Here is a 22,973-nt window from a genome sequence, read left to right as displayed (position 1 = left end):
ACTGTACGTACAGCCTAGGCCCTGCCTCACCAGCCACCTGTCCTGGGATGTGTACAGTAGGCCCTGCCTCACCAGTTGCCCCCAACCCAGGATGTGTACAGCATCTTCTCTGGCTCACCAGCTGCCTGCACCCTGGGGCATGCATGTCCCCCACTTCACCAGCTGTTCCCCCTGCACCCCTCTAGGATATGCACCGTGTGCACCCCACCCCACTGCCCCCACCCAGGTTATGTACAGCATGGCTCTTGTCTCACCCCCCAACCTCAGCACTAGGATATGTACAATGACCCCACCTCTGCCAGGATCCCGTTCCCCAGGATCCATACAGTGTCGCCACATGGTCAGCTGCCCCCGGCCCTACGACACATGCATTGTGTCCAATGTTCCCTGTAAACTGGGCACGTGTGCAGCTATTCATGAGAATTTCAAATGCCACCCCAAGGATTAGCAGAGCACCTACAGCTACGTTTTTTTGTTTCTAGTGGTGGTGCACATTCACACATGCCTCCATGCACATTAAAATATATTCTGCATTTGGATGGAAAAAATTAGACTGAACATGGAAGCACGCTGCTCCAGAATTTAAATTCATAAGGGGAGAGGGCTCTACACCAGAGAATCGCTGTAAATGTTAGATATAAGGAGCTCAGTTTCCTTTCTGAGCCATGGAAGTAGAAATTGCCTTTTCCTTTCCAGTTTTCTCTCATATTTAGACAGATACTCTAGCACCTGCCTTCCAGATTTGAACACCCTCAAAAGTTCACAATTGCTCAATTTCAGTTTGGACCACTATCTCTCAGCCAGCCCTGCAAAGCCATTGGTTGCTAGTGAACTGCAAGAGGGAGAATAGAGAAGGAACGGCAGCTTTGCCAGACCAGGCCCAAACCAACTTTGGGCTCCCTACTGATCCTACAATGCAGGGGTCTCCAATGTCTGGCAGACCTGTGACAGGTAGTAGGAACTCCTTCAAACCACATGAAATCCAAACCTGACTTAACACAGGCAAATGAAACCCTGGGTTAGGCATAGCTACTGTAACCCCACCACCCTCCACATGAACACCAAGGCAGGGGAAGGAGAACAGCACTGTCTTTTATTCATTTATAGGAATCCACCACACACCAGATTTCAATGGTCTCCTCAAGGCAGGAAGCACCTTGCCCACAACCTTTCCTTTAATGAGGACAAAACCACCTCTGCCTGTCAGGCAGACAGAGGATCAGCAAGTATCAGCAGCCCTTCACACTGAAGTGCCTTCTGCAGAAGGACTGGGATGAACCTCCTTCTTGTCCTCAGGCTTCATAGCAGGAAACAGAAGCACCTCCTGTAGGCGAAACCAAATATCATCAGCTTCCCCTCTACCCACTTCTCACCTTCTATTCACATTTCTTTCTGCATAAAAATAAAATAAGAGACCCATAACCAGCAATTTTTAAGTGCACGAAATCAAGTATTCTCAATATGATAAACCCTATTCACTTCCTCAATGCTTAAGTTGGATTTTCCAGGTTTTCATATTGGACACCATGAAACTGCTGGGGCCAGACACAAAACCCCAGAAGTGGCTAATTCAGAGAAAAAAGCAATTTTAATTTTTACTATTGCAACATTTAACCCCCAGCAACAGTGCCCATGCAGTTTGAATTTCTGCTATAACCCTGAATTTCCAGGTTTTTATGGAGAGGTGAGGAAGGAGTCAGGTGTTTCACATGCTCTCATTACATAAATATCCTTTTGTTTTTCAAACCGGAGAGTATTTATAGAATTTCTTACTACTTCCTCCAGGTGGTCCATTACCTTAATATTATTGGAGTCTGTAAGGAACATGGTGAGCCGATCAATGCCCATGCCCCATCCAGCTGTAGGTGGAAGTCCATATTCCAATGCAGTGCAGAAGTTGTCATCAATGAACATGGCTTCATCATCACCTGCTGCTTTTGCCTAGATGACCAATGAACAATGACAAGTTTCTACAGCCCATACTGCATGAAATCCCAACATTCCTGCTAATTCCTATGTCACCACAAAGGGGTGCCACTTAACTCCTACAACTTAGGTGGCTATGTTCCAGTAGGGTCTATGTACCTGTATCATCTTCTCAAGAAACGAACAAGAAGTGGGTGATCTCACGCCTCATCCCAGCCTGTGAGTGTCTAGAGCACTGAAGGCCACATCTTACAAAATGGCCTGGATGCCTCCAGAAAACCTCTACAGCAAACACTTGAGATACGCACAACCGAGTTGCACGTGTCTCAGGATTAAACACAACTGTCCCCCTGACAGGAGTGGAAAACCACTCCTGTCAGGGGCAGCAGCTGAGAGTCAGCATACTGTCCCTGACAGGAGCGGGGAAACTGCACCTGTCAGGGGAGGCAGCTTGACTCTTGGCTGCTGCCCTTGACAGCAGCAGTCTCCTGATCCCATGAATGGTGGGGAGCAGAGAACCAGGCAGCAGCCTGGCTCCCCTCAGCTTTCAGAGTAGGGAAACTGACCAAGGCAGTAGCCCTGGTCAGTTTCCTGGTTCCAAAGAATGAAGGGGAGCTGGAGCCAGGAAACTGACCAAGGCTGCTGCCCTGGTCAGTTTTCCAGCTCTGCAAGGGGAGGGAAGCCAGGAGCCAGGCAGACCATGAAGCCAGGAGCTCATGGCTGGTCAGTTTCCCAGGTCCCCCAAGCAGCAGGGAACGGGAACCAGGCAGCAGCCTGGCTCCCGGCTGCCCTGCACTGGTGAGAACTGGGAAACTGACCAGCCATGAGTTGGTCAGTTTCCTGGCTCCCTGCAACTTGTGAGAAAATTTGAGTTACATGGGGGTTATAGGAATGCAAACTCCACATAACTTGAGGGTTCACTGTAGTTCTAGCTAGGTTAAATGTCTTGTGAAGCACTGTCTCTGGCTGCACATGATTCCCTTTGCCATGTGTGAAGACATCCTGGAATACTGAAGAAACAAAAACACTCCACTAGCAACAGAAGGGATTATAGCAAAAAAGTCAAAATTTAGTATGGACTACATTTCAATAGGTAATCTTGTGAATATCTCCTTCTCCTAATCAACATCATTCATACACGAACTATACCCTGACAGCAGTCTACAGCAGTAGCTGACATTGAATATATATTCAAGAAAGTGTTTATAAAAATCAATTGTCTAAAAGTATTTTGATCTTTTTGACAACAGTTAAACTCTTTTGGTTCTCCATTTTTGCCATGTTTCGTGTGTGTTCCAAACTCTCCCCTCTGTGCCTGCTGCATCATTAGTCACTGATCAATTCTCCCTCAAGTGGCAGACAGAGCTGATAGGACTGCACTTGTGGTAGAAGATATTTCTTGTAAAAAGCTAATGTTAGACCCATTTAAGAGATTCAATGCCAGTAAAATTCCCGTGGTGTTAGTTGTGGCTGTTTCAAAACAGCCAGAAAGAGGTGATAGACGTCTGTGTAAACTGCAAGTACACACACTGGCATTAACCCCCAAACACAAGCATTTGCATTCTCTAATCTCTTCAGTTTCATACCTTCGCCTGATCTTCAAAAAACTGCCACTGACGGAAGGGATCATTGAGCTCTGTGTATGCATTACATATTTCCTTCTTCATCACAAAGAGTTCAAAGCGCTCTGTCAGTCCCTGTTGAGAGCGATGCCTATGCAAAGGAAAGAAGTCAGAAGGTAGCTCAGAAGATAACAGCTTCCTCATGAAAAACAGGGGCACTGTTTCAGATGTGATGCTCACTTTGACAGTCACCATTGTAAAACTCCAGGCCACTCAGTATACAGACATTTTCCACCTGGATTTTATGTCCTATGACATGGGCTCCCTGGCTCAGGAACAAAGACCTGGGAAGTGTCAGACTTCCAAAAGGCATCTTTCATTTTCATATAGTTTTTCCTCATGGAGACAAAAAAGGTTTAATTATTTCATGACTTTATATAAAAATCTCATACTCTTACCATTTGGCCAGAGGGCTCATGATCTGGGGATGATCACAGATGAATGTGGGATTGATACAAGTGACTTCCAGAAACTCCCCAACAAGCTGAAAAACAGGAATAAGAGAACTTTCAAGTTAGAACATCAGTTTACTAACATGCTGCTTCCAGAGCAACACTCTTTAATAATGAAGAAGCTACCGTAAGATTACGATGACTCACTATTTCAAAAAACCTACTTCAGGGAACCATCATTTACAGAGATGAGTTCCAGCAAGACAGGCCTGTCATCCTGCCTGGAGACGTTAAAATCCAATGTACACAGTCTAGGCTAGAACACAAGATTAGTTTCTAAAGTTCATCCAGTCTAACAAGAACTCCAGTATCAGAACATAAACCTAACACTGTTACCTAGCGTCTCAGAATTTTATTGGAGTCCAATGCCAGTTTAGACATCTGTGACACTAGTCACTAGACAATACAGACAGAAAGAAAACAAAACAAATCAGACAACAGTTCAGGTGAGAAGAGAAGAGGAAAGCAAAAGCACAAGGCCAGAATGATCATTTAAGAACATACGAACAGCCATACTGGGTCAGACCAAAGGTCCATCCAGCCCAGTATCCTGTCTGCCGACAGTGGCCAGTGCCAGGTGCCCCAGAGGAGGTGAACCGAAGACAACGATCAACCAATTTGTCTCCTGCCATCTGTCTCCAGCCTTTGACTAAAGGCTAGGGGCACCATACTTTACCCTTGGCTAACAGCCATTTATGGACCTAACCTCCAAAAATTTATCAAGCTCTTTTTTAAACTCTGTTAGAGTGCTGGCCTTCACAGCCTCTTCCGGCAAGGAGTTCCACAGGTTGACTGTGCGCTGTGTGAAGAAAAATTTTCTTTTATTAGTTTTAGTTATTAGTTTTGAACCTACTACCCATTAATTTCATTTGGTGTCCTCTAGTTCTTATATTATGGGAACAAGTAAATAACTTTTCAATATTCACTTTCTCCACACCATTCATGATTTTATATACCTCTATCATATCGCCCCTCAGTCTCCTCTTTTCTAGACTGAAAAGTCCCAGTCTCTCTAGCCTCTCCCCATATGGACCCATTCCAAACCCTTAATCATTTTAGTTGCCCTTTTCTGAACCTTTTCTAACGCCAATATATCTTTTTTGAGGTGAAGAGACCACATCTGCATGCAGTACTCAAGATGTGGGCGTACCATAGTTTTATACAGGGGAAGTATGATATTCTTAGTCTTATTCTCTATCCCATTTTTAATAATTCCTATCTGATTTACTGACTGCCGCTGCACACTGCGTGGATGTTTTCAGAGAACTATCCACTATAATTCCAAGATCCCTTTCCTGATCTGTTGTAGCTAAATTTGCCCCCATCACATTGTATGTATAATTGGGCTTATTTTTCCCAATGTGCACTACCTTACACTTACCCACATGAAATTTCATTTGCCATTTTTCTGCCCAGTCACTAAGTTTGCTGAGATCTTTTTGAAGTTCTTCACAATCTACTTTGGTTTTGACTATCCTGAACAGCTTGGTATCATCTGCAAACTTTGCCACCTCACTGCTTACCCCTTTCTCTAGATCATTGATGAACAAGTTGAACAGGTTTGGTCCCAGGACTGACCCTTGGGGAACACCACTAGTTACCCCCCTCCATTGTGAAAATTTACCATTTATTCCAACCCTTTGTTTCCTGTCTTTTAACCAGTTTCCAATCCATGAAAGGATCTTTCCTCCTATCCCATGACCACCTAATTTACATAAGAGCCTTTGGTGAGGGACCTTGTCAAAGGCTTTCTGGAAATCTAAGTATATTATGTCCACTGGATCCCCCGTCTGCATGTTTGTTAACCCCTTCAAAGAACTCTAATAGATTAGTAAGACATGACTTCCCTCTACAGAAACCATGCTGACTTTTGCCCAACAAATCACGTTCTTCTACGTGTCTGACAATTTTATTCTTTACTATTGTTTCTACTAATTTGCCAGGTACTGACATTAGACTTACCGGTCTGTAATTGCCAGGGTCTCCTCTAGAGCCCTTTTTAAATATTGGCATTATTAGCTGTCTTTCAGCCATTGGGTACCGAGCTGATTTAAAGGATAGGTTACAAACCACCATTAATAGCTCTGCAATTTCACATTTGAGTTCTTTCAGAACCCTTGGGTGAATGCCATCTGGTCCTGGAGACTTGTTACTGTTTAGCTTATCAATTAGTTCCATAACCTTTTCTACTGACACTTCAATCTGGGACAGTTCCTCAGATTTGTCACCTACAAAGGATGGCTCAGATTTGGGAACCTCTGTAATATCCTCAGCCATGAAGACTGAAGCAAAGAAATCATTTAGTTTCTCTGCAATGGCATTTACCTTACACTTTGGAGAAGCATGGGAATCTAATTACGCTATTCTCTCTACTCATGCAGAGAGTGTTAAGGAAAGGGTCACTGCAAGATTATAAGGCAGAGGTGGCCAAACCTAGAGGTCTGCCAAGCTGCAAATGACACTCTCCAGAACTTTGAGAAAAGGAGTGTACCTGGTAGGACTCACAACTTCAGCTCTGCAGTGGGAGAGAGGTGTATCAGCCCCACAGGAGGCACCTGCCAGGGCTTCATCCCTGCTCCTGCTAAAGCCTCAACCCCTGGCAAGCACACCACATGTGGCTGAAACCCTATGCCTTGGCAGGTGTACCCTGTGGGGCTAAATCCCCAAGATCCTGTTGTCTGATCTTAGACCACTTAGAATTTTCAATTACCACCTATAAGACTGACAGATCCTTGTGCTAGGATCAGACCTGGTATTTATGTTATTCTGTGGTTGGAAACCTTGATGTGCCCAGCTGCAATACTCACACTACATTAAAGTCTTATATATTTACAAATACAGTTTACTGATACTTTTAGCACAGTCACAAACAGCTCAACTTAACAAGATAGATTGGAAATACAGATGTATATTCTCACACCACACACACCATTCCTACTATAGAAACCTTGAAGTGTTTTCCATTGTTTTCCTCATCACCATCACCTTTTCCCATCATCACCAGTGACTATCATACTGACACCTCCCAAGGACTACACCTCCTTATCCGACCACCCCATAGCTGGGATGCCAGTTTTATAAAATGTCATGCTAACATTGTGTTTGATGAATATTCAGGAAGCAATGTTTCTTTTTCTCCTTATTTGTGTTTCCTCACCTTACTAATGGTGAAGTGTCTTTTTCCTGTAGGTATGTTATTGATCTCAACTTAGTATAACATACATCAATTTGTTATCCGGGGCCTTTTGTTCTGTATCATGTTTGTTATTTCTGTCCTACCCAGTTATTCAGTCTGGTTTTGCCCGGTTGTTTCAGGTTTTCCAAGTTGTGCACCTGTTAAGTTTAAAAGTATTCTTGGAGGCCCCTAGGCCACTGAAGCTTGCTTTATGTAGGTGAAGGCTCCCGAATACATACACATTGACTTTGCTATCTGGGTGAAAGGCCCCACGCATGTGTACGCTAGCTTAGTCTAAGTTCAACATACAGGAAGATATGAGCTGTAAGCCCCTTGCATTACAGCCAAATTACTTTAATGTAAACCTACTGTAACCTATTATAATTAAAACCCTACAGACTACTAAATCTATAATACGCACGCACGCACGCACGCACGCACGCACGCACGCACACTATAAGCAAGCAAGCAAGCAGGTTAGCCCTGTAGACTACAACACTCTAACTGGCTGGGCAGAAGTGGATGAAAGACTGCATATGACCAAACAGTGTGCACTTAGTTGAGGTTGATCCTCTTTGGGGCAGGGGGTCTGGACTCAATGACCTCTTGAGGTCCCTTCCAGCTCTGTGATCCTATGATAAGAGAGCTGGCCAAACTGTGGCTTGAGAGTTGCACGCAGCTCTTTTACGGTTAAAATGCAGCACATGGGGATCCTACACCATTCCCTGCCTACCAGAACGGGAAGAAAGGGAGAGCAAGCAGGGTTTGCTGTAATGCAACAAGCTTACAGGTCATATGCTCCTGTATGTTGAACTTAGGCAAAGCAAGAGCCCTGAGCTCTCTCTTTCCTCCTGCTCTGGTAGGCAGAGAATGGCGCAAGGGGCGTTGGATCCCCATGCACTGCATTTTAACTGTAAAAGAGCTGCATGTAACTCTCAAGCTGCAGTTTGGCCAGCCCTGTTATCATAGAATCACAGAGCTGGAAGGGACCTCAAGGGTCATTGAGCCCAGACCCCTGCCCCAAACAAGATCAACCCCAACTAAGTCATCCCAGCCAGCACTATGTCAATACAGGACTTAAACTCTAGGTATGGAGATTCCACCACCTCCATAGGCAACACATTCCAGTGTTTCACTACCCTTCTAGTGATGTTGTTTTTCCTAATATCCAACTGACTCCTCTAAACCATTACCCTTGCTCTACGTCACCACTGAGAACAGTTTCTCTCCACCCCTTGTAGAGCTCCCCTTCAGGAAGTTGAAGGCTGCTATTAAGTCACCCTCAGTCTTCTCTTCTGTAAACTAAATAAGCCCAAAATTGTCAGCCTCTCCTCATAGGTCATATGTTCCAGCCCCTTAACCATTTTTGTTACCCTCCGCTGAACTTGCTCCAGCACATCCACATCCTTTCTATACTGGGGGCCCCAAAACTGGATGCAATACTCCAGATGTGGCCTCACCAGTGCAGAACAGAGGAGAACAACAACCTCTCTAGATCTGCTCAAAATGCTCCTCCTAATGCACCCCAATATGCCATTGTCCTTCTTGGCTATAAAGGGCACACTGTTTGCTCATATCCAGCCTTTCATCCACTATAATCCCTAGGTCCCTTTTTCCTGCACTGTTACTTAGCCAGTAGGTTCCCAGTCTATAACAATGCTTGGGATTCTTCCTCCCAAGTGCAGGACTCTACACATCTCCTTGTGTAACCATATCAGATTTCTTTTGGCCCAATCCTCCAATTTATCCAGGTCACTCTGGATACTACCCCTACCCTCCAACAGATCCACCTGTTCCCCTAGCTTGGTTTCACCCGCAAACTTGCTCAGTGTCCAATCCAGTCCCTCCTCCAGGTCATTAATAAAAACATTGAAAAACACTGGCCCAGAAATGAGCCTTGGGTCACTCCACTTGACACTGACTGCCATCCAGATATTGAACCATTGAGAGCTACCTGTTGGGCCCAGCCGTCAAAGCCAGCTTTCTATTCATCTTATAGTCAGTGTATCCAATCCATACTTCCTTAACTTATGGGCAAGAATGTTGTGAGAGACTGTATCAAAAGCTTTACTGAAGTCAAGGTATATCACATCCATTAACTTCCCTATGTCCACAGAGCCAGTTACCTCATCATAGAAGCTAATCAGATTGGTCAGGCATGACTTGCCCTTGGTGAATCCATGCTGACTACTTTTGATCGCTTTCTCCTCTTCCAAGTGCTCCAAAATGGATTCCTTGAGAAACGCTTCCATTATTTTCCTAGGGACTGAGGTAAGGCTGACAGGTCTATAGTTCCCTGGATTGTCCTTCTTTCCTTTTTTAAAGATGGGCACTAAATTTGCCTTTTTCCATTCATCTGAGATCCCTCCCGATCTCCAACAGTCTTCAAAGATAATGGCCAAAGACTTGGCAGTGATGTCTGCCAATTCCCTCAGTACATTTGGGTGCTTTAAAGCCAGACCCACGGATTTGTGTACATCTAGTTTTTCTAAGTAGCTCTTAACTTGTTCCTTCACCACCGAAGGCTGCCCTCCACCTTCCCACACTGCACTGTCTGGCACCATAGTGTGGGAACTGTCCTTGCCCATGAAGACTGAGGCAAAAAAAAAAAAACAATGAGTACTTCAGCTTTTCTCACATCATCTGTCACTAGGTTACCTCTCTGATCCAGTAACAGCCCCATACTCTCCCTGATAACCCTCTTATTGTTAGCATGCCTGTGGAAACCCTCCTTGTTACCCTTCACATCCCTTGAATACCCTTCACATTCTTTTGTTACACATTATAAAATCTCCTCCTATTTGAGGCCATTCACTGTACTAAAATAGCTCACCTTCTTCCTACTAACACAAGAACTAGGAGGCCAGGTATCAATCCAGAATCCTCTACAGACCTGCATCACTAGATAAGAGTTCATGGAGGATAAGTCCCTCAAAGGCTAAGATGGCCACAGATGAAACCCTCTGATTATAAACAGACACAGAGCAACAATTATCTTCAGGAACAGGAAAAGGGATGAATTAAATGTCAGTCTGTTTTCCTAGATGTGGCTAAACATCATGATTCATTGAAAGAAAGTATCACGTACACCTCTGCTACATGATCTTTCCATAGATGCTGCAGTCCCTCCCCTTAACATCACCACAAAGCCAACACCTGTAACAGCAAGGAAGACCACAAACCATTTCCTTTCTTCAGCTGGAATCTTTATGGCATCTGAACTGAGGTTCTTTCAGAGGGCTGGATCCTATTCTTCATATGTAACCTACTGCTGAAACAAGTCAGATGACTGGAAAATACATAATGCCTATTTTTAAAAAAAGAGTTCTAGAGGTAAACCTGGCAACAACAAGCCAGTAAGCCGAAATCCAGTACCAGGCAAACTAGTAGAAACTATGGTGAAGAACACAACTATCAGACATACAGATAAACATGAGTCAATACACCTTTTGTAAAAGAAAATCATGCCTCACCAATCTATTAGAATTCTTCAAGGGAGTCAACAAGCATGCAGACAAAGGGGAAACAACTGATGCCTTGTACTTGGATTTTCAGAAAGTCTCTTAAGGAAACTAACCATAGAACAACAGTAAAGGTCCTCTCAAGGATTAGTAACTGGCTAAAAATTTGAACCAAGATACGAGTAAACAGCCAGTTTTCCAAAATCATCATCATCATCACCACCACCACCAACCATGGACTCAGCACTCATTGGTGTCTGATGTCTCTCTGATGCCTTCCATCTTTCCCTTTACAGTGCCGAGTGGCTTAGTTTTTGTAGACTAGCTCCATGCCAATCTACTCTATCATCTACCCATTCTCTATGGGGTCTGCCTCTCGTATTCAAACTGTCCATTATGCTGAATACCAAGGCCTTGATTTTTCATTCGTCATTCATTCTGTAAATATGCCCAAATAGTTGTAACTTCCATAGTATAACCTTCTGTAGTAGGTTCTCTTTCGGCTATATCTTCCAATGCAGTTCCTCGTTGGTGACCTCCTACATTCATGCTATTCTCAGGATCTTTCTATAAAAAACTCCTCTTGAACACCAAATATCCTCCTCTTCAAGTCTTTCACTATCCCCCATGCCTCACATCCGTACAACATGCTGCTGAATATAAACGGTTTTCAACACGCTCAGCTTTGTTCCTAAGCTAATTGTCTTACTTTTCCAGATCTTAGGCATTGCCTCCAAACTTGCTCTTGCTTTCGCTATTCTACCTGCTATTTCCTTCTTACAATCTAGCTCATGTTATGTTGCTCCCCAGATTTGTACTTCTCTACGTTCTCTAGTTCAATCCCATCTACACTGATCTTCCTTCCTATTTCCTTATCTCCCAATACCATAGTTTTTGTTTTATCACTGTTCGTAAGTCTGTACCGCTTCTCTTCCTTGCTTAGCACCTGCACCGTTTTCAGCAGCTTCTCCTCATCTTCCTCAATGATAACTATAATCATCCGTGAAACTCAAGTTGTTAATTATTTCCTTGTGCACAGATATCTCTTCTACTACTTCTTTCATCTTGTCCATCGCGCTCTTTAGATGTGTGATGAAGATACCTGGCGATATCGGATCTCCTTGTCTCGTACCTTTACTTGTTCTAAGCCAACTTCCCAACTCCGCGCACATTCTCACTGCTGCCTCCGCATTGTCACTGACATCCTTCAACCATATCAATCTACTATCTGCTCCATATGACTCCAACACCACCCACATCAATTTCTGATCTACACTGTCAAATGCCTTCTGAAAAAAAAATCGTTGAAGCAAATGTATATGTTCTTGTTCTTTCATTGAGCTTTTTCTGCTATCAATTTCAGTGCCAACATCTGCGGTATGGTACTTCTACTGAAAGAGGTAAATAGTGGGGTCTTGTGGGATCTGGCCTGGGACCTGTACTGTTCAACATAAAAAACAAACAAACAACCTGGAAAATGACTGAACAGTGAAATGGCAATATTGGCAGAGGACACAAATTTTCAGGATTGTTAAGTGCTGCTTTAGACTTCAGTGGAATCTTACAGACTGGGTAACCAAATGGCAAATTAAATGTAACACTGATAAATTGAAAGTAACGCACACAGGAAAAAATAACTTCAGCATACCCATATATATAAAACGATGGGTTCTAAATTCACTGTTGCCACTCAAGAAAAAGATCTTGAACTCATTGAAAACTTCAGCTCAATATACAGCAGGAGTCAAAATGCTAACAATGTTGTTAAGTAACATTAGAAAAAGACAGAATACAACACCACTATATGACTCCTTGGTCTACCCACACTTAGAATACTGCCTGTAGTTCTGGTCGCCCATCTCAAAAAAGGATATAATGGAATTGGAAGATTCAGAAAAGGGCAACAAAGATGATCAGGGCATGAGATGGCTTCCACATGAAGAGAGACTAAAAAGGTTAGGGCTATTCAGCTAAGAAGATAATTAATGGGGCACACGAAAAATTACCTGTATCATCACCAACAATATGGAAAAAAGTAAAGACAGAAGTATTACTTACCCATTCCCACAACACAAAAACCAGTGGTCTGCCAAAGAAATTAATGGGCAGCAGATTTATTATAAACAAAAGAAAGTATTTTTTCCAAATAATTAACATATTGATATGGGATGTGGGGGTTACCAAAAGCATAAATAAATTAAGAAAAGAACTAGATCAGTTCATGGAGGATAGATACCTCAGTAGCTAAGGTGGTCAGAAACGCAACCCCACGAACAGGGGCAACACCTATCATTTAGCTGCCAAAAGCGGAAGATAAGTGTTGATCGCTCCAATTGTTCTATTATATATCTTCCCTAAAGCTCTGGTACTGGCAACAGTTGGAGAGAAGATACTTGCAAGATGGGGTCGCTACCCCACACAGGGAAGAGATTTTAAGAGGCTGCAGAGAACCCCCAACCAGTAAGAGGAGGGCTTGCAACGTCAGCCATTGGGGGAATGCTTGTTAGAGCACCCAGTCAGGGCCAAGGCAAGCCATATAAGGGCTGCTCAGCAGAGCAGTGCTGGGTAGGGTCAAAGTAGTAACAGGGAGCTCCAGCCAGACTGACTTCCAGACTGAGACCCTGGTACAAAGGGCAAAGAAGGTGCTGGGGCTATGGGGAAGTGGCCCAAGGAAAGCAGGCAGCAGAAGTTGGGGGGCGGGGGGGAACATGGCTACCAGTAAATAAGTTCCCTGGGTCAGGACCCTGAGTAGTTACCAGGCCTAGGTCTTCCCTCCTGCATTGCACCCAATTGCGACTGAGGAGAGTGACTGTAGTAGAAATTGCAGCTTGCCACTGATGGAAGTGCCTGGACTACAGACAGCCAGTTCCCCTGGCAGAGAAAGCAGAGGCGGCCACAGCTGGGCGGCTCTTCTCTGAAAAGGATGCTGCAGTCCCATGAGTGACACAGTTCCAGTCAGTGGACACAACAGTGACTGCAGGTATGATGCAACTACCTGAAGGCAGAACAGAGGGGCCAAAAACTAATCCCCAGAACAGCCATTAGGTGGTGCCACGGTGATGAGCCATGGCCTATTACAGTAGGCCTGGATGAACCACTGTCAGGCCTAGGGTTCTGCACTTGTGGCTCCAGAGCTGCATGCATTTCTTTAAGGAGTTCTTTGTGATTCACGATGCTATAATTGCAAAGTTAAAAAAAACACCCTCCTGATCATTTTTTATAAATGGTAAATGTCTAAAAGCACAAAAATGAACAATTCATATCTAAATAGCAAACAGTATGTGATCTCAACATGTTGGATAACTCCCCCAGCATCCTTCAGAGAGAGAGAGAAGGTTCAGGAGCAAAAGTCAGGAAGACAGTGGTACAAAATACACACATGTAAAGTGTGAGGAAACAAAATATGTAAAAAATTCGTGAGCATCCTGCAGTAAACACATATCACGTTGGTAATCATTGTGTGCCCTGTTCTTGAAAGTGGGGTTATGAAAAGTATGGATTGATGTTATTTATTAAGGATCATCTCGTAATCACATGCCTTTTGGCTCCTGATTGAGTCTTTTTTACTGGATTGAAAAAAAATGGCTCTTCTTGCTATTTTGGTTGCCAACCCCTGCTCAGGCCCAACATGGCGGTTCTTATTAAGTTACCGGAATATTGCTGATTGACTTGAATGTTGCAAAAAAAATGGCTTACTTACAAGCTTTCCCTGACAAAGGCTAGTTGAGAGCTCATCTCACTGATTCGCATGGATAATCTTGGGACACAAGAGTTACCATATTAGACAGACCCATCCTCCATCTTATCCACTGTCCAGGATCGGATACTTTGGTAACAGTGCAAGAAGCATTACTTCTCATTTTTTGTCTATGTGTGAAATGAATTTTGTTATGTGCACCAATATAGAAGTGATGTGTGATATTGGTGCACATGACATTCACGTCGCACGTGGATAGTATGTGGTGGGGGTGGGGTCAATGAGTTTTGCATGTTGGATGGGACTCAAGGGTAGAGCAGAGGGTTGAGGTATACAGGAAGAGAAAAACTCCAGCTGGTGGTGCAGGTTCTGGAATGGGGCTGGGTATGAGGAGTTTGGTATACATGACAGTGCCCTTGGGGCTCTGGGAGGGAGCACGTCCTTCAGCTGTCTCACTGCAGCAGGTTGGGGCCAGAAAAGAGGTACCTCTTCTTAGGTGTAGTGGCTGCAGTAGGGATTGTGGTGGTCACAAATGACCAAGTCAGGGTCTCATTGTGCTGCATACTGTACAAGTATACAGAAAGCCTCCAACCCACCTTCAAAAATCTCTTTGACAATGAATTCCACAGGCTAATTGCAGATTGTGCACTGAAATACTTCCTTTTACTAATTTAAATTTTCTGCCATTCTTTTTATTGACTGCTCCCTCTAGCTAGCCAGTAGTCAGCAAGAATCTGTTTGCTTCAGATGGAGCCCCATTGCTCCACAGAGCCAGATTTTAGGATTACAAAAAGGCCACCTTCACTTACCTTATCAAGAAGCCTGGCTGTGGTCCTGGGCAGTGGACACTCAACACCTCTCTCCACACAAATAGCATCAAAGAACTTGCGAGTTTCTGTTTTCATAGTGCAATATATTAGAGAATCTATTCATATAGTCAACTCTTCCCTCCATCCTTCCCACCTGCAACAGACTAACTGGAGGAGGGCTAGAATGACTTTCAGTAATTTCTGGTATAATTCACACTAGGATATACTAGCTCAGGAAAACGCTTTCAGTTTTCTACAGTGCATTAAGGGCAGTATTAACTGCTGCCAATTTAAACTCGAACATAAGATTCCTAGTCCTAGACTCTAGATGCTCTGACAAGTTATAAAATGTGTCACACAGAATACCACTGTAGACAGTCTCAGCATAATTATTAACAAACAACCATTTCTCTCCCAGCTCCCTAAAGCTAATATAATTTCTCCCAAATACTTAATCAAGGAGTGTTGAAGAATATCACAATGGTCAACAGATTTGGACCATTTTAGATTAAGGAGATGGTGGAAGCATATGTCAAAGCAGGTCCTCAAAGAGCAGACCTGCTAGCAGCCTTCACTACCATAAATGAAGGGTCTTTCCCTGTTAAGCACTTTTCCTGATTGCAGGTGCACCAATATCACATACAGGCCATGTCTACACTAGCCCCAAACTTCAAAATGGCCAGGCAAATGGCCATTTCGAAGTTTACTAATGAAGCGCTAAAATGCATATTCAGCGCCTCATTAGCATGCGGGCAGCCGCGGCACTTTGAAATTGACGCGCCTCGCCGCCGCGCGTCTCATCCCGACAGGGCTCCTTTTCGAAAGGACTCCACCTACTTCGAAGTGCTGCAGCCGCCCGCATGCTAATGAGGCGCTGAATATGCATTTCAGCGCTTCATTAGCAAACTTCGAAATGGCCATTTGCCTGGCCATTTCGATGTTTGGGGCTAGTGTAGACGTAGCCACAGAGAGGGAGCAGTCTCTCAAGCAGGCAGATCTCAGAGCTATTTAGGGCTAACAAAACTAAACCAAGCAGCTTAAAAAGCTTCCAGAAATTAGTATTTCCTGTAAGCTCAGCACTTGCACAGCCACACAGCAGAAATTCAGGTGCCATCCAGTTGATTAGCATATCACCCACAGCTAGCAGCATGTGTTTCCAATGGTGGTGCACACAACAAAACTTTTTCCACTTATGGACGGAAAGAAATTAGAGGAAATCTTGCCAGGAACGTATGCAGATTCTAGCATGCTAGTGTCACGTGCTCATAACGAGATTTTCCACCTAAGACAACCACCATATTATATTGTTCCCTAGCTTTAGTTTTCAGGTATATTTAAGATTTAGACTGAGGTAGCCTGGTCTAGAAGTATCAAAACTCAGACCTGAGAAAAAAAGATCACAACTACCCAGTCAAATCATTGATGCTATGTGATCACCTAAAAGCAGCAGTCACAACTGTGAACTCAAGGGACAAATGGCAGATGCATTTTATTTAAGTTAACTGAACGAAACCATTGTAGGACAACCCTATCTATGCAGCTCATGTATAGATCTGAACAGAACACCACTTTTTAATAAACATTACTGAAGGCACCCTATAGATCAACACAGACTGGGGTCTAGAGGTGTCTGTCACGTAATAGCAAGGGAAAAGTGAAAGCACACAGAATCATCTCACCTTCAGTCTCAAAGTGATCAGTTGCTGGAAGTTTTACGCCCAGGACTCTCTCCAGCTCACACACCATGTTGATTTTCCTGAAGGGTGGGGTAAAATCTATCTCAAAAGCATGGCCCTCAGGACCATCTGGGTGATAAGTGACCTTATAACTTCCAGTAATGTGCTTCACCATTCCTACAAGATAAAACCACATTAAAAAAAATAATAATCAATGGCATGGTGTATCTCACACTATCTTCATACAGATTCTTACTCTCCTCTAATTAACATTAGGCTAGGTCACCTGAAAGCAATTTTTCTGTGATTTCCATCAGGTCATGATAGTCTGCGTAAGCCATGTAAAACTCACAAGTTGTGAATTCAGGGTTATGAGTCAAATCAATTCCTTCATTCCGGAACTGGCGCCCAATTTCATATACCCTGTCCATGCCTCCAACAACCAACATCTAAATAAAAAGAAACCCAGAGGGTCACATTATCCTCCTAAAATGAACTCAATAAAGTTCTGACTAGCACACTTGCATCACTACATTCCCAAGCATATCAGCAAAACTGAGGTAAAAGCAGCACTAGACAAACCTAATGAACTCTAAATCAAATATCCTGACACACTATTCTCCAGTTAACGTGAGCCTCTTTCCTGTTCACTTCTTTAGTCATACTCCACCCCAGAGAGATTGCTTTTGTCAACCCAGCTAATTTGCTGGCATTTACTTCAATCTTATGCTTCACATTTTGGGAAGGCAGATAAAGTCAGAAAAGTATGAAACTTAACCCACTGGGGGAATCATATCACCTTGTGATAGAGTTCTGGAGCAATTCTCATGTACAAGTTCATATCCAGTTCATTGTGATAGGTAATGAAAGGTTTAGCCACAGCTCCACCTGGAATAATATTCATCATGGGAGTTTCAATCTGATGAGAAACATTAAAATGTCAGCTCAAATGCACTCATGCTCTGATTCAATCATACTCTTCCTTAATTCTTCATGATACAACTGTTTTGATAATAGGTATTCAATAGATACTTCAGATAGAGGTAGAACCCAGCTCAGATGTGGAATATTTACATTCCATTTATGCATTCACTGTCATGAGCAGAGAAATTATTCTGAAACAAAATATTTTCTTCCTATGTAGTCAACAAGGTCAGTCTATTTTAGCCACCTTTTCTAAAAAGAGCATAGCATGAACAACCATGTTCTCCACAATTAAGTAGTTGTGGACCAGAGAAGGGCCAAGGACTCGGCCAAGTGTTGAAGACATTTGTAGGGATATCAGCAACCACCCACCCGATAAAGTCTGTCTTCTCAGGAAGTCTAAACCTTATAAAACTACACTGGACAAGCAGCGAAGTGAAACTGTGTATACGAAAACAAAGTTACTCAATCTTTAATGCGTGAGCTTGCTATAAGTACATTTTTGAGTATCTACTTAATACATCCCAGATTGATATTTGCTTTTATTTTTATTTTTTTTTTGGCAGCAACACCACACTGTGGACTCATACTTAGTTTGTAGTCCACTACAACTCCCTTTCCACAGTTGTCCTTCTTAGTCATTTCCCATTTTGAACATGTGCAACTGATTACTTAGGAAAAACAGATTACTTTGCATAAGTCCTTTATTGAATTTCATCCTATTTACCTCAGACCATTTCTCCAGTTTGTCTCTAGACCATTTTGAACTATAAGCCTATACTCGAAAGCACTGGGAACCCCTCCCCTCTTGGTATTATCTGACAACTTTGTAAGCCAACTGTCTATGCCACTATCTAAATCATTGATGAAAATATTGAACAGAACCTGTTCCAAAACAGTTCTCTGTGGAACCTCACTTGTTATACCCTTCCTCAATGACTCTCAACCATTGATAACTACTCTCTCAGAACAGTTATCCAACCCACTCTCCCCTTATCTACAATATTGCACCTGAAAAAAATTTCCAGGAATGTAAGGACACTATATACCTAACTTTGTTAATTAAAAGTTAACATGGGGACATGTGAGGCAGGAGGTGTTTGTTTGTATGCATGCCTATGTGACAGAAGACACAGGGAGAAACAATATCAAACCTCACCTCAAGAAAGCCCAACTCATCCAGGAAACTCCGGAGGTAAGTGATGATTTTTGCACGGATTATAAACTTTTGTCTCACATAGTCATTAAGAATTAAATCCAGGTATCTCTGACGAAATCTAGTTTCCTGAAAAGGATGGGTAATTTTAGAACATTTATGTTTATTACTCAAAAGGCAAAATAAAACAAAATCTTCATTTGGTGCACTGACATCAATACCACACAGACATAAAGGATCTTTAAGTTATGCCAGTTTAGCTTCATCACCGGGAGTGATTATTACCTTGTCTTTGAGTCCAAAGTGAAGGTGAGGCAACATGTGCAGGCATGGAGAGAGCAGAGTGATTTCCCAGGGAATAATGCTCAGCTCCCCTTTTTTAGTCTTTCCAGGATTCCCCTGAACCCCAATAATGTCCCCGCGACGCAGCTTGTTGTTAATATGGATGTATTCCTCCTCAGATTTGTAGTTCCTAAGTGTCAAAAAATAAGCACCTTTTAAGTACTTTTTGTCAATAGATCAAGTTATGCTCAGTCTTGCCTGACTCAAAACACGACTAGCATGGGAGCCTCAAGGTACTGTACAGTGTTCTCAACCATCTGGCTGCAGACTAGGAATCTCAACTGAAGCTCACAGGTATACAGATGAATGACATATCTATCTTCTAATGGGTTGCTACCAGAAAGTACAGCTTATTCAGAATGTTGTCATTGCTATCCTTAGTTACCTGGAGTTTGCCATGACTTGTAATTTGACTCCCTCTCCACGAAGATCATAGAAGATCAGTTTTCCTCCAGAGGCGCGTTTCGCATGGATCCGACCTAGGAAGCCCAAAGTCAGATGGTTGATTGGTTACAGCAAGTCAATCAGAAAGCTTTTCATTTTCCCAGAACAAAGATACCTCTCCTTGGCCAAACCAAGGCCCCACTCCCACCTTGCACCCAGACATCACCAAAATCCAGCCCATCATTGGTTGGCAAGGAAAGTAAGCTAATGAAAGTCTCAGAAATATCCCAATACAATTGTTATCAGCACCTTCCCTGCAGCAGTGTGAGAATAGGGTCATTCCCCACTCACCAGTTCTCACCCCTGTTCCACCACACTTCTCACCTGCGCTCCACCTCCATTGTACCCCTTCCTCCAAGCCCTCTCCTGAGAGACACAACCCATGGGATTACTGTGAGGACTGCATCTGGCAGAAGGGATCATTCCCCCTCCCCCTACATTGCAATGGCAGGGAGCGGAGTGATCCACTACCAGCTTGTTGCACTCTCTGGAGGCGAGTTCCCAGATGTGTTACTTGAAGTGGAGTGGGCTGGGGCAGGGTGAAGCAGAGCCACTCAGCTGGGAGATAGCAGAGTGGAGGAGGATGGAACTAGGTCACTCCACTTCCTGTGGCTCTTGTACTGTTGGGAGGGGAGCAGAAGACCACCTAAAGAATGAGTCCCCGCACGGCCTCCCCGAACCATCCTAGGCACAGGATGGCTCTGCTAGTTCTCTTATCACACCACATACCTTGTTTGTGAAGGACTCTAAAGCTCCTCCTCTCCAAAAGATCCCAACCCAAATTTAGCCCAACCCTGCTTCAGACCTAGAACCATGAGTACTTGACAAGCAAGCTCCACAGAGTTGTGGAGGCGTTCCCGTCTATCCCTTTCTGAAAATGGTGTTTGTCTTTGCAAGTGGAGAGACTCTCTCCCCTAAAGTCCTAGGTGAGTCTTTACCTGCCACTCTCACTGTAACGTCCTTCAGGTGATCTCCTGCCTGCAGGTGGCTGTACCTCTCTATGAAGTCTGTGAGGGAAAGATCTACATGGAACTTGTGTGGGTAAGGATCTTCCTTAGTACCTTTCAGCTGCTGAATTGCCTGACTGCGGATCTTGTAATATTGCTAGTACAGGGCATAAATAAGAAAATTTATATTAGACAGCAAAGGGAAGCAGAATTCACTTGACTTATGGAGGTTTTATTTGACTACAAAAGATAACACTGAAGTAACCAAAGCTTTTTCACCTCAGAAGAGTCACCTCCTCTGATAGAAAGCATAAAAAAGGGAGAGGGCTCTTTCAGGTTGGCACTAAAAGAGGCTAAGCGAATGCACTGATGATACAGAAAGAAAAGACTCATTGTTTTCAGCCATTACCATTGAAATCTTAGATACAGCCTTTCCCTCAAGCAGCTTTAACTTAAGAACAGCCACACTGAGTTAGACTAATGGTCCACGTACCTCAGTATCCTGTCTTCCAAAGCGGGCCAACAACTCCTCCAGAGGAAATGAACGAAAAGGTAACCATCTAGTGACCCATCTTCTGTCACCTATTCCCACCTTCAGCTAAACAGAGGCTAGGATAGAGACACTACCCCCTTGTCCATCCTGGCTGATAGCTAATGATGGATATACTGAGTTCTCTTCTGAGCCCTGCTATAGACTTAGCTTTCCCAACATCCTCTGGCAAAGAATTCTACAGGTTGACTGTGTGTTATATGAAAAAAAAAAATACTGCCCTATGTTTTAAGCCCGTTGCCTAATTTCATTTGGTGACCCCCTAGTTCTTGTGTTACATGAGGGAATAAACAAACACTTGCTTATGTACTTTTTTCACACCAGTCATGTTATTTTTTTGGAACATAACCACAGTGAAATACTGCTAATGAGACTTTTTTTCTGCAGAATAAATTCAATATTTCAGTCATTGTATAGGATAGAACATACATGCTCCTAGTCAGCAGGATATCTTTGTATTGTGGATAATTTTTTAAAATACTTCAATTAGTAAGGTGGTTCAGGCAAAATCCCCACTCCAGACAATTCCTGCCTTCCTCACTAAGTAAACCAAGCAAGCACACAACCCAAACATCCATCTGAATCAGCCTCTCGGCTAATGTTCCTGGAAAAGGTGCAGTTCTAAGCTAGCACAGGCGAAAGTTCGCTTCCATTCTAACTCTTCACTTCAGCACTGATCAGCATTCAAACAGGAATCAACATGACTTATTCCCAAGGTCATAACAAGCATGGGCAAACTGCTCACATTGGGGTCCAGGCTTTCCTCATCAGCTCCATTGCAGCTCTCAGATGCCAGGGTCAAGGCAGGTTTGCTGGGATGCTTTCCAGTTTGCTCTTTTAGCTTAGTCTCTTTCTCAGCTACTTTTCTCTCTGCCTTCAAGCGTCTCTTAAGCTCACTAAAAAAAGACAGAAAAACAGACAGAAAACCTATGTTAAGACTTTTTGGCATATGTTTTCTTGCGTAAAATTCTGTTCAAGGGTCACCCTCCACTTAACTCTTTCATCTCTTCCTAAAAGGACATGCTGCCTTGCTCCACTTCATAGGAAGTGGTAAGTACCCACGTCCTGTTCTTGACAGCTCCAATCTCTCCCCATATAGTCAGCAGTATCTAGAGAAAGCACTGCTGAGATTAAAAAAAAATGCTTATTTTCCCTCCTTGATGCTATACTGTTCACCCCTCACAGCCCTAGAAACTTTGCATAACAGAAAATCAAAAGAGGGTAACAGCTTTCAGTGAGAAGAACACCAAGAATAAGTTCTAGGGCCTGCAGGTGAACAGCCCCAGGGGAGAGGATTCCTCAAGATACTCCCCAACGCTGCAGCTTCCCGGACAGGGACTTCATGAGAAAGCGGGTGGCGACACTCTAGACGAGAGCAACAAGCACCAACCTTCTTTGATCATGAAGTGCCTGGAGCCTTCGGAGCGCGGGCCAGGCGGTCCGAGGCACCCGAGCCCCCCAGGCCCAGCCAAAGCGGCAGCTCAGGAGCCGAGCGGGCGCCAGGCTCAGCATGGCGGGAGCGCTGAGCTTAGAGTCCGTCACCTAGCAGGAAACAGACATCAGGTAAGCCAAGGGCAACGCCGGCCGCAGCGCAGCGCAGCGCAGCCCAGCCCAGCCCAGCCCCCCGCGCCGGGTCCCAGCCGCCCCCAACCCGCGCTCTCACTTTTTGCTGAGAGGGACTTCGGCCTCCACCGCGTCACCAGCAGGAGCAGCCGCCGTGGTCGCCGCCATTTTCCGGGCGGAGAGAGAAGCCGCACTTCCGGGTCAGGCCCCTTCTGGCGGCATACTGACT

The 22,973-nt window shown here is 43.9% G+C and overlaps 1 protein-coding gene across 2 annotated transcripts; it reads right to left on the bottom strand.

The window, feature by feature from the left end:
- Nucleotides 1–1,072: 1,072 nt before the first annotated feature.
- KARS1 (lysyl-tRNA synthetase 1) lies at nucleotides 1,073–22,959 on the bottom strand. Of its 2 annotated transcripts, XM_075008573.1 has the most exons (15): nucleotides 22,845–22,949; nucleotides 22,572–22,723; nucleotides 21,927–22,077; nucleotides 20,623–20,788; nucleotides 19,626–19,719; nucleotides 19,184–19,370; nucleotides 18,902–19,027; nucleotides 17,618–17,737; nucleotides 17,105–17,267; nucleotides 16,822–16,995; nucleotides 15,143–15,228; nucleotides 3,947–4,032; nucleotides 3,513–3,639; nucleotides 1,798–1,941; nucleotides 1,073–1,324 (listed from the first exon to the last, which is right to left on the bottom strand). In XM_075008573.1, the coding sequence occupies exons 2-15, from the start codon at nucleotides 22,691–22,693 to the stop codon at nucleotides 1,241–1,243; spliced, it is 1,830 nt and encodes a 609-aa protein (XP_074864674.1). In that variant the 5' UTR covers nucleotides 22,694–22,723; nucleotides 22,845–22,949; the 3' UTR covers nucleotides 1,073–1,240. The 2 variants fall into 2 exon arrangements, with proteins under 2 accessions (XP_074864674.1, XP_074864675.1); XM_075008574.1 differs by lacking the exon at nucleotides 22,572–22,723 and having other exon boundaries at nucleotides 22,845–22,959.
- Nucleotides 22,960–22,973: the final 14 nt, after the last annotated feature.

This window comes from Carettochelys insculpta, chromosome 14, assembly GCF_033958435.1.
Source record: "Carettochelys insculpta isolate YL-2023 chromosome 14, ASM3395843v1, whole genome shotgun sequence".
NCBI lineage: Eukaryota > Metazoa > Chordata > Testudines > Carettochelyidae > Carettochelys > Carettochelys insculpta.
This window is presented reverse-complemented; position numbering and strand designations above follow the sequence as displayed.

What these genes read in the sequence shown, in the direction of transcription:
- KARS1 (XM_075008573.1), bottom strand. Translation starts at nt 22,693, where the DNA reads ATGCTGAGCCTGGCGCCCGCTCGGCTCCTGAGCTGCCGCTTTGGCTGG. An exon ending in TGATCACTTTGAGACTGAAG is followed by an intron (nt 15,229 to 16,821) that starts GTGAGATGATTC and finishes CTATGAAAACAG; the next exon opens with AAACTCGCAAGTTCTTTGAT. An exon ending in CAGCCAGGCTTCTTGATAAG is followed by an intron (nt 4,033 to 15,142) that starts GTAAGTGAAGGT and finishes CCTGTTTTTCAG; the next exon opens with CTTGTTGGGGAGTTTCTGGA.